The sequence below is a fragment of the Zosterops lateralis genome (genome assembly GCF_965231275.1).
Source record: "Zosterops lateralis genome assembly, chromosome: 1".
NCBI lineage: Eukaryota > Metazoa > Chordata > Aves > Passeriformes > Zosteropidae > Zosterops > Zosterops lateralis.
Window position 1 is genome coordinate 132,113,415 of NC_139762.1, and position 11,337 is coordinate 132,124,751.

At 38.6% G+C, this 11,337-nt stretch overlaps 1 protein-coding gene across 4 annotated transcripts in view; it reads left to right on the forward strand.

The window, feature by feature from the left end:
* The window catches only part of ESRP1 (epithelial splicing regulatory protein 1), a 32,284-nt gene extending 21,241 nt beyond the window's left edge, over positions 1-11,043 (forward strand). For 2 of the 4 annotated variants that reach the window (XM_083864362.1, XM_083864364.1), the window contains exons 13-15: positions 187-355; positions 9,149-9,254; positions 10,719-11,043. In XM_083864362.1, coding sequence (XP_083720488.1) covers positions 187-355; positions 9,149-9,239 — 260 coding nt within the window. In that variant the 3' untranslated portion in view covers positions 9,240-9,254; positions 10,719-11,043. Of the gene's footprint in view, positions 1-186; positions 1,283-9,148; positions 9,255-10,718 lie in introns of those variants that run through there. The other 2 variants (XM_083864363.1, XM_083864365.1) reach the window with 2 other exon arrangements.
* Positions 11,044-11,337: the final 294 nt, after the last annotated feature.

Sequence of the window (11,337 nt, forward strand, 5' to 3'; positions counted from 1 at the left end):
TCACTGTTGACTGGAGGCTGAGCACAACACTTCGTAGTCGCACTCACATTGGTGGCTCACATTTATTTTCTGTGGTGAGCAAGGATGAGAAGATTGTGAAGGTTCTTGATGTACTGTGGAGTTGTGTATGTATGGTCTTTGTTAGCTCTGGAATTTCAGAGGTTCTAATCTATTTTCTCCCTGTAGGCCTTTCACCCCCTGCCTACTCCTTTCCGGCTCCTGCTGCGGTTGTGCCAACAGAGGCTGCTCTGTATCAGCCATCCATGCTTCTGAACCCACGAACACTCCAGCCCTCTACAGCCTACTACCCTGCTGGGGCTCAGCTCTTCATGAATTACACTGCATATTACCCCAGGTAAAGCAGAGGAGAACCCAAGCTGCAACGAAGAAGTCTTTTTTTTTAATTGTCTCCAGCAAATGCACAAAGCTCACAAAAGAACATGGTCTGCTCTGCTAAGGACTTGTGATGCCAAGGACAGCTTGTTCATTTTCTTGTTCAGGGAGAAAAATTCAGGATAACCAGGGATTTTCCAAGTTTTAGAGTATTGCACATAGCAGTGTTTTGGGGGGTGGGATGGTTGTGTTAGTGTGTGTGGTTTTGTTTTGGGCTTTTTTGACGCATTTAAATGGGGTAATTTTTATTTTTGTTTCACCTAACGTCCCTCTCAAACTTACTTGTTTGCTTTGTTATGCCCTCAGTGGGAATTGATGGTGCAGTACTCCTCAGTACTCCTTCCCCTGTCCATAAAGAAGCCCTTTCCCCCTCTTTAGAATAAGTGGACTGGGGTCTGCCTTAACTTTTGAAATACTGCCTCTTTGTTTTTGAAACAAAGTAACTTTTGGCCTTTGAGGAAAAGTGTTTACTTCTATGAATACGTATTGTATTGAATGCATATGTAAAGCATATAGAGGCATATATTCTTCTTGTCCTCATAAACACCTCACAAAAGGCTTTTGGTTCTTCTGGATATATTAGCTATCTGCTACAGAACAAAATCTCTGGATACCTGTTACCCTCTGCAGTCAAGAGGCCTTGGAAGGAGCCATTTTCCCTTTAAGCCATAAACCATTTCTCATCTGCTAGGAAATCTGCTAAATAACTCAAGGTTTTTATCTCTGCAGCAGGGACCAAATAGCTACTTAGGAAGTTGTTAAGCAATACAAACTCTTTTGTTATCTTACAGGTATTGAAGTTTTCTTATTACTTTACCTATATGTCTGTGAACTGACTGTTGTGGTTTTTTTATTAAAATGTTTCCTTCACTCATGAGTTATTTTCTATAATACCTTCAATATCTGTTTTATGGTTATGATAATATTACCAAACTCAGCCTTGTTAATGTAAATTCCAAATAAAATTCCAAACCTGCACTGGCAATATAAAAAAAGGTTCTCAATAACAGTTCTATATTTCATGAAAACATAGTAGCAGTAATAGTCTGTGGTTACTGATGTGTTTTACTTAAGCTAAGAATAGTCTGACCACTGCAGGCTAAATGTCAGGCCCTAGTGATTTCTGAATGAGGTCCCACATGAGTCCCATCACTGGCTGCCTGGGCTGTGGGCATGTATGTTGGTCACAGACTGATCAGTCCCAAGTGCCAAAATACCCTTTTTATATTCTTGTCTAACTGGCAGTTGTTCACTGTTTTTGGGAAACCATTATTACATAGCTTCTCTGCCAATTACAATTAGTGCCCTTTCAAAGAAAATAAGGGAAAAAAAAATTCTGGAGTTGAGTTGATGTCTTTATTGTGAGATTTGGTGTTTAGGTATTGCTTTTCCATCCAGAGTAGATGTTTGATCTACAGACAATGTCTATATACTCCAGTAGATGTAGTGATTCTTTGTAGCTGATGTTTTGGGCTTGTTTTGGTTTTTAATTCTTACTGCTTTTCAGGCAAGTTCCTGTGCTTTGTCCAGAATGCAAAAAATTATTGGGTGCATTGGAAGTAGCAGTCAGATCTCAAGTGTAGCTTTCTGGTTCTGAAGTTTAGTTCAAAAATTGAAGTATGTGCAGCAAGAAACAAAGATGTATCCTCTGTACTAAGTGTTCCATTTAAAAGTACATCCCAGAAAAGCAATATAGAGCTGGTAGGTAATGATCAGACAATGGTTCATAAATCTAACTGGTGAATTTTTATGGAAATAAGGAAAATTCCTTTGAGCTACTGCCAAAAGCTTCTATAACTTGTGTTTTGCAAGGTCAAGTTGCTTTATAATAGTCCAACTCCATTTTCCACACAGAAATCAACTTAAGTGGTGGAAAGGAGGGAGATAATTGTTTGGTCTTCAGTACCTATCAGAAATCCTGGAACTCTGACTTGTCTTAATGCCATTATGACTTCAGTGATGAAACCAGTGGTGTAAAGAAATGGATGCCTTCTAAGCTATTAAAATAGCTTTAGTGAACTGCTAATGAAAAGGAGGGAGAGCAAGTTATTCAGGATCTGTCAGTCTTTGATATCATTGTTCAGCTTGTAATTATATCTGGCAACATGTTCTGACAGCAAATCAGTGGTCTTGCTCTCTGTCTAGTCCCAGGCCTTTAGGAAAGAACAACACAATTCATGGGAGGGAGGAGTTTTCCTTTATCTAATCCTAGGTGTACTATACTACGTGCTGCATGTACACTGGAAATAACTGCACTAATTGATAATTGCCAACACATCCTATAGAAACTTCTACTGTATATGAACTTAAGAGCTATTGCTATAGGGTAAACAGTTTTAAAACAAAGTTGAATCTTATCGTATTTATTGAGTTCTAATGTCATTTTTATCACTTTTAAGCAGGACCTTTAAAGCCTCAAAAGTGTCTGTCAAAATTTATACATGTAGTAACACATTTATGCTTTTTACTTTTTTAAAAAGTATTTTAAATAGCACAGTGGAAAGAGTATTACCTTCTTAATTATAGGACTCATAGCCAAAGCATGATATGGAAACTGAAACCTGGTGAGGGTTCAAACAAACTAGATAAATTCCATGGCAGGAAATTCATTGTGAGTTAGTGAATACACAAACCACACCTGGCTCAGGAAGTCCTTGAACTCAAAATAACTGGAAGAGTGTTCTTGTGTTCTGTGTCCTATGGTAAATTCTTGTGCTGTTGAACCAAGGTGGTAAGTAAACTTGTTTGTTTGCACCTTTGTGGGACTTGTCTTGGGAGATACAGGTACTGCCTGAGAGTGTGGGTCTGTTCCAATGTGTTTGTCAAATAGTGGCTAAGTTGGGGTTATCTCCCTGTTGTGCCAGTGCGTACAGTTCTCTCCCTTGGAGTGGTTTGAGTTAGGAGGTCTTTTTATGTGATAAATATGATTCTGACACTTGCTGCACAAGGAAATACAAAGTAGTGTCTTAGTGTTCTCATCTGTCTGCTTATGTCTCTTCCTGCCCTGAGTAAGGTATGGGTTTTCTCATTATACACTAATAACCTTGTAGAAGTATACACATGTGCAACATACATATAGCATTAATATTTATTTATGCATACATGCAGAAGTATGTATAAAAGTAAAATGACCAATCTGAGCAATAATTAAGGTTAGAAGAAAGTCTCACTTGTTCTGTGTTGAATCAGATTCTCAATAATGATCATCATGAGAAACAAGTGAGTCTTTTCTAACCTTGATTATTGCTCAATTCTTTTTGAAGTATAATTAAGTTACAGGGATTTTAAAGCTGGCAAACCTAGGAACAAGTGGGTGATACTATTCAGAGCTGCTGCCAGCTGCTTTGTTTATATATGTCTGGCTAACCAGCATCACTTGACAGAACTGGGTTAGGAAACAACCATATGTGTATTTAGCCTGCGAGCTCTGTCACAGATGGAAAACAGCAGCAGCCAGAAACAAAACCTCTTTTAGTTGTACTAACAGCATCACATCAACACTCTGGACCATAGATGTTAAACTCCTGTGATTTTGTGGTTTTTTTTATTATTTTTATGCTAAGTATGTCAGCTTGGATTGCATGAAATCACATCTGCAGTGATGGGCTCACTGGATATAAAAGCCTGTTGGTGGTTTTTAGTTGCTGTCCAGCAAATGGAGTTCCAATGTTTTAAATCAAGTGTCTGAACCTGGGACTCTTCATTTCTTCTCCTTGTTTTGTTGAGCTGCTCTCCATCATGAATTTGTCAAAATAACCTTAACTCTTTAGTTAATGTCACCAATTTGTCACCAGAATGATTGTTTGGGGAGACACTTCATGATTCACTTTAAAATAAATGTAGCTTGCCAAGGACTAGAACAGCAGGGATGCCTTTAACTACTACCATATTTCATTAGAGGAGGAGTGCATTAGCAGGGAAGACTAATTGTTGCATGCTTCCATAGGCTGTCATTATCCCTTCATTTGTAGGTTTTAATTAGTAAAACTGCCACAGTGTGTGAAAGCAGCAGAACAGTAATGCCCTGATCAACAGCTATCTGGGATATCAGGATAGTAAAATTATTTAAATTTAAAAAAAAAATGAACCAAACAAACCCCACCTTTCTTCAAAGCCTGTTAAAATGTTGCTGGTAGCAGTGTCTAAGTTTTTACTCAGCCCACTATACAAAATGCTGCCATGGAGACTGGTGGGGACTTGTTGTTCCTTTTGTTTCATTAATATACTCAATGACTTGATTTTCAGGTAGTAGCTCTTACTGTCATCTTCTGACTGTTCCTCTAACTAGTAAAACATTTGCATTTGTATGAGGGATTAATTGTTACAGCAACATTGTGCAAGCTTGCTGCAGAGATCAGTTTGGGTATAGTTTTTCCTTTTGCCTATTTACAACACAGTTCAGTGGTGGGAGAGATCTGCCTGAAGGCATGTGTGTCATCCATGCAGGTGGCTTTTTTAAAACATTTGCAATAATTTCAGGTTATTCATGGCACCAAGGTTCATTGCTGGATGCTTCACTTTACTCAGAAGCAGCCTTCTACAGGGATGTGTTGAAAGTCCCAGCACTACCCAGGGCAGACTACTGCAGTCTTCTGTGTCAGAGCTTCTGGATCTATTCTCCCTGCTTATTGCTGTGCTCCCATGACCTTATCCAGCTGGGAAGTTGATTTCAGTAGGCAGAGTGGGCAGCACTCAGGTTATCTGGTTAAATGTAGGAAGGCATCTGTGTTGAAGGAGCTTTGGGTGTTTCCAGGGATAGAGCTGGGTTCATCTTGGAATAAGATTTCTTAGAGCTGAATGCTTTTTTAAATTAAAAAAAGTCTTCCTTGTTGTGAATACCATCTCTGATATTCCTCCATGATTATATAGTCATAGAGATCTAAATATTTGTTTGATTAACAGGTGACTTGATGGTTTAGTGCTCCTACTTCTGCTATTTGTCAAGTTATGCAGCCTTTCTTTAAATGTGGGTAAACATTCTGATCTTGGAACAGGAAAATTATTCTGGCTATGTAAATACTTTTGCTAATAATGTCTTGTTAGTTTTCATGAACAAAGTACCGTGTTAAAACCTTCAACTTTGGTGGCTATACCACAAAATTTACTATTAACTTTTGTATGAACCACTTCTAAAAAAGCTTTATATTGAACCTGCATTTCCTCATGGGCTGCTTTCCAGTTGTGAAAATATAGGCATTATGCTGGAAGCTTCTGTATACATGTACATTATAGTCATGTCCTGTAACCAGCCCAAGGAGTATTGGAAAATCCCTATCAGTTTCTGAGAAGACCTGCTGTTCACTGAAGTCTGGGATAATCTGTCAATTTTTTTTTTTTTTTTTAGTTTTTTTGAAGGCTACTTGGTAATGTGCACCCTTTACTTTTTCCTGTTCTTCCTGCTGACTTCAGTCAGATGATCTCACTTTGGGGTGCTGCAGAGATGCTCTGGGTCTGCTGAGCTTCCTAGACCTAGAAAAGAGGGGCAATAACTTAATCTTGCAACACTAATGGATGAGTTTGACAAGTTCTCTTTTACTGCTCATACTCCTCCGAGTATTAGAGTAAGGGATATGAAGTAAGACTAACCTGCAATCAGGACCTGTTTTACAGTCCTGAAATTAGTAGAAGCTGCTAATCAGTAGCTTGATGAAAGGATATTGTCAGTATCCATCATAAAGAAGAAAATAGTTAATATACTTCACAAACAAAACTGTCAGGATTATAGATTTTAAAAAGTCAAAGGAAAAATAGGGATAGAAAATCTGCAGGGAGAGAACTGAAACCTCTAGATGGTGTCTATGCACATATTTGTTCCTATGTGCAAATAGTGCTGGATATGTTTGTGGTTCTTTTGATGGATCTGCAGGATACTTGGCAGAGATCTGAAAACCTGCTTGGTTATGTATGCTGACTGTTCTCAACTCACACCCACTTGTAATGTTGTAAACCACAGCTTCCTTCTGGATATTGGTATCTGTTAAGCAAATGTATAATGGAAAATTTTGTTAGGAAATCAGGAGAGACAGCACATAGTATTTTACTGATGAATATTTGGGATCCCTTGAGGTGTATAAAAGCTGCTTGAATGTCAACATCAACCTTTAGAACGTGTGAAAACTTGTTCTTGCATCTAAAACTGATTTCTGAATCTTAATTGTGTCTTGAGGTTCTTTGAATCTCAGAAATATTGATTGGAAAAAATCCAGTCCACCTGTTGGTGAGATAAAAGAAGGATCAATTCATAAGGAAAAAAGGTTTACCTTGGGAAATGCTTCATATCATACTTGATTTCAAGAACTAGATGGATATAAAAAGAGTTCAAGCTCTTGCACTTTATCATTATATAGTGGTATACACCTACTAAGAACAACTGTAGAAATTCTGTCTGGCCAGATGTAAAACATGCAAATATTTATTCCTGAGACTTGTTTGATTGGAGAATATAGGCTGGAATACATGTCTTGTGTGCCTGCCTGGACACTTCTCACTACATTTTCATGTGTTTTCTATTGACTTCTTTTCCATCTGGAAACGTGACCACTCTAAGTCACTTGCTGCTTTTCCTCTGGGAGGTTGTCACCCCTCAGACTGGGCAAACATAGAATTGGCTGGGAACAGTCCACGTGTTATCTTCTCTTAGGGGGTTGGAGCAGGTAGGACCCTTAGCCTTTGAGAAAAGGTGTGAAAGACCTGAAAAAGGATATCAAAGTTTCTAACATCTAGAGATTTAATATTTTGGGCATAAGAAAAGATTTTTTCTTTATTACTCCTGAATAAATTATATTATTGTGGCATTAATATTGCTTTAAAACAAGACAAACCTGTCCTTTTATGGCACTAACTTTTAATATCTGGCAGTTGCCATTGACCACAAAAGATGCTGTGTATAAACAGTTCATGAAACATAAGTAAATGGAAGCAAATACCGCCTTGCTGGCAACTGTGGGGAGTTCTATCCCCAGATGTATTTGGCAGGTATTGACCTGGAGCTTGCATTCAAACTGTGGATGAGCATATCTGCCATGGATTCATATCTTTATTCTGTAGCTACATTAGGGGGGGAAAAAAAAAAAAAAAAAAAAAAAAAAAAAAAAAAAAAAAAGTTGGAGACAGCATGTGATGGTTCTGATGGTTCTAAGTTCCAAAGCTGAATGGTGCACTGGTTGGGGAAGACTTTTTTTTCAGCTTCATTAGTGTCATAAGCTGTCCCCTGGATATTATGTTTGAGAATCTGAGCAGTACAAAAGTGTATTGATGGTGGTAGTAGCTTTTTTAAGGATTAATATGATTAGTAATGTAATAGAGTGTGCAGGAAATGACTAGTGAGGAGTGTTGTAATAAGTTTGTATGAAGATGCTACTCTGCAGCATAGTCTTACCTACAGCTGTTTTTTCAAGACATTAGGCTCAAAATTGACAAAAATTGACAGATGTTGTCCTTGGCACCAGACTATCTCTGCTATAGTGGAACCACCAGTGAAGATGTCACAAAGGTACCTGGGAATGCAGTTGTGGGGATGAACAAGCATTATTAGTAGTTCCTATAGAAAAAGGAAAAGTAGTTTTCTTTCTAGACATGGATAGCTGTTCACTCTAGAAGCAGTGTTAAACCTCAGCCAATTTCACTTACTTCCTGAAGCACCTTGAAGAGGTTTCTCTGAAGGGAGGCTATAAATATTTATATATTGTGTCAAGGAATGGCTTGTCTGCTGGATTTACTTGTTACATGCTTTGATGAAACTGTTCCCTTCCATGTTCTGCTGCATAAAGATGGCTCAGAGCTTTGCAAATAATAGTAACTCGGTGAGGGCAAGACTGAAAACTTGTGAGAATAGATGCTTGGGGGCAAATGTGCCTACTGGACTTGGAAGCTACAGAGGCACTCAAGAAGATGAGCTTTAATTTAGAGACATGGAATACAGACTAGCAGTGTAGGACTCTGGTGGAGGGAGGACTCCTTCACAAGGCATCTTGGGACAGTAGCCTTTGGGCTAAACTTGGTCTTCATGAATACCAGCTTAGCTATGGATTGAAACACCGATGTAAGGATGCAAAGGGAAGACTGACAGAGCTCAGTAAAAATTTTCTCATGATATTTTCATAGCCTTGAGCTGAGAGAACAGAAGTGGAAGTTGTTGGGGAGCTACCTCTCTAGTGTGGTTTGGAGAGGTTATCCAAGGTCTAAGGAATAGCATTGAAATGGTGATGGAAATGGTTAGGTGCCTGATGCTCAGGAGATAAAGCAAGATTATTGAAGTAGCTTTGAGCAAGAAGTATGAGATCTTGGAGGAGTGAGTTCCTAATATATTTTTTTACTTTCATAAGATTATAAAGCAAGTTGGAGAAGCCAGTGACATCCTTTAGTATTAGGACAACTTTAAGGGTAAGTGGTCTATGCAAATCTATTTAGTAGTAAACTTTTGGGCATGTGTGGCTGTGCAGGAGGTGTTTGTCTCCAGTCTCCAGGGACACTCCCTTAAGATCTGTTGGGTCTGCCAGAGTCTGGAGACAGTGAGTGGTCTTCAAGATCCTGTGTGTACCCATGTGTTGCCCTGTTAGGGAAAGCTGATTACCCCAGTGTTTTTTCTATTGTTGCATTGGCTCTTAATGCCATGGTGGTGGGAGCATTAAGAATGCCTAATTCTGCTGCCTGAACTTTGACATCTTTAAGAAAGGTTAAGGTTGCATAGTCAGCTGCTGGTCTCTTCTGCTCTAGTTGGGCTTCTGATTGCTTCTATCTTAACTTGTGTTTGTAGTATGCAGCAGAGGATGGACTCATACACACAAATGATGTGGCCAGGAGAGTGTCCAAAGAATGGATTTGCATGTAAAGGCCCCAGCAGTTAGACATCCGTAGTGAAGGTAAGGAAAACAAACCCCAAGGGAGAGGGTTTGGGGGTATCATAGTGTTTTATTCAGATAATCACCATACTCAACATAATTTGTCATTTACTGCCCTGAGACGGTGGCTACACATCTCTATGTCTAGAATGTCACACTGCAATATGTAAAACCCTATGAAAGCCATAATGTAAAGGATTTTAACTACTCCAGTCATCTTAAGGGCTGCTGCTGTGCATGTTTCCCAGGGCTTCAAATGCATGCTACTTCAAGCTTTAATATCAATACTGAGAGCCAGTTTTCTCTATGGAGCAAAGTGTGGAGATAATGCACTAGGATGAGGTGTTGGTTAGACAGAATGAGCCACTTTCTTATGTAACTACAGAATCCAATGTCTAAGCTTCACACTGGTGTAAAATTGCAGCAATGAAGTAGTTTGTATAATGGCAGCTACTCTCTGGCTTTTTTGTGAGTCTTCTGATCAGGCCACTTCAGCCTTTCAAATTTGGTTTACTTGATCTTCCATATAGGAACAGTCAAAGGGTGAAGTTGCCCAGAAAGCATTTGTGCAGAAAAATGCAAGTTGAACTGCAAAGCAGTGTATTGATGGACCATGTGACTTACTGTGTTGTAGTCTCGAGGAAGATATAGAAATGTATTTGCAAAAAATGCTGCTGTAATCTCTAGTCTTTGAGAAAATACATAGTCAAAAACGTGATTAGATTTCTTTTATGCCCCTTTCTTTCCTCTATTCCTTCCCTTCTGAAAAATAGCAACAGAACTCTGGTTTTTCCAATTCTTCTGCTTTTGACACAGACAACTTAGCCCAGGGTGTAATCTACATCTGGTCAAAATCTTTACCTGCAGTATTACCTCTCTTGTCATCTGCTCCAAGTGTGGTACTTTTACATGTGTAAAAGTGACCATCTCAGCTCGTTGTCTAACAAGCTGGCCTATAGCTGGACTGATACAGCTAAATCCCATCCTTGCACTGACATTCCGAGCCATAATTAGCTGTTTACTAGACTCCTGGCCTAAACTATGCTACATCATTTCCCATTCATTTATTGTGTTGCCATCCAGTGACTAGATTGGGAAACTGATCCAGCTGGAAAAACTCATGGGGTTTGTCTTGGTCTGTTTTCAGCCAGTTTACAGCTTAGCAGTGCTAGTACCTGTGTTGGCCCAGAGACAGGAAGGTAGAAGTGGCCAAAGCAGGCACTGAGAGATAGTAATGGCATTGTCATGTTGGACTTGATTGTAAAGCTTCACCTCCAAAGGTAAAAGGTCATGTAATAGTGAATAAATGCTGGTATTCTCTTAGTGAAACACTCTTAACTTTAGTAGAAAATGTCATTTGAACTGTGTGTGTAAGGTGAAAACTAAAGCTTTTGATTCTTCTGTAAAGGTTTTAAATTTAGGAAATCAAGAAATTAATATTTGCTTTTATCGTGGTGTTCAGTGACTTGCACAACTTTCATGCAGATTCCTCTACCCTTTCTGATGTTTTGAACACAGCAAGCCTAGATGGAGATTGTTTCCAGCTTTACCACTGCTCAAGCCAATTGTGCTCAAGAGAAAAACCACCAGAACTCTGGAAGTGACCAGATGCATCTGTTACTGTTTTAAAGTTCGTGCACAATTTTCCGACATCTGCACACAGACCACTAAGCCCTTCACTGAGAGCACAGGTGTTGAAATCATGCAAGTCCTTGAGGGTGTTTCTGTTTGATAAAGAAAGTATTAAGCGGCTCTTAACACAAAAATAGTTCAGCCTGAACCTACAAAGTCTGATCTTTTATTGTTTGAAATAGCAAAAAAATCTTTTTTACATAATTTTGCACACAGTTTAAAATTGTTCTTTTTAATTAAAGTATTTTACAACCTCTAATTTTGCATTTGACATTTTAATAAAAAAACTTTTGTCTTGTATATATTTGTCTAATCTCTGCAAAAGAAGCCACTGTAAACTTTATATGCAGGCATATTTTACACAGTGTAGAAATAATTAGGAATGTAAAATGAATTATCTAAGGAAAAATGCTGTAACTTTGTAAAAATGTGTGGGATGTTAAATGCTTTGTCTCTGATTCTTATCTTGTAT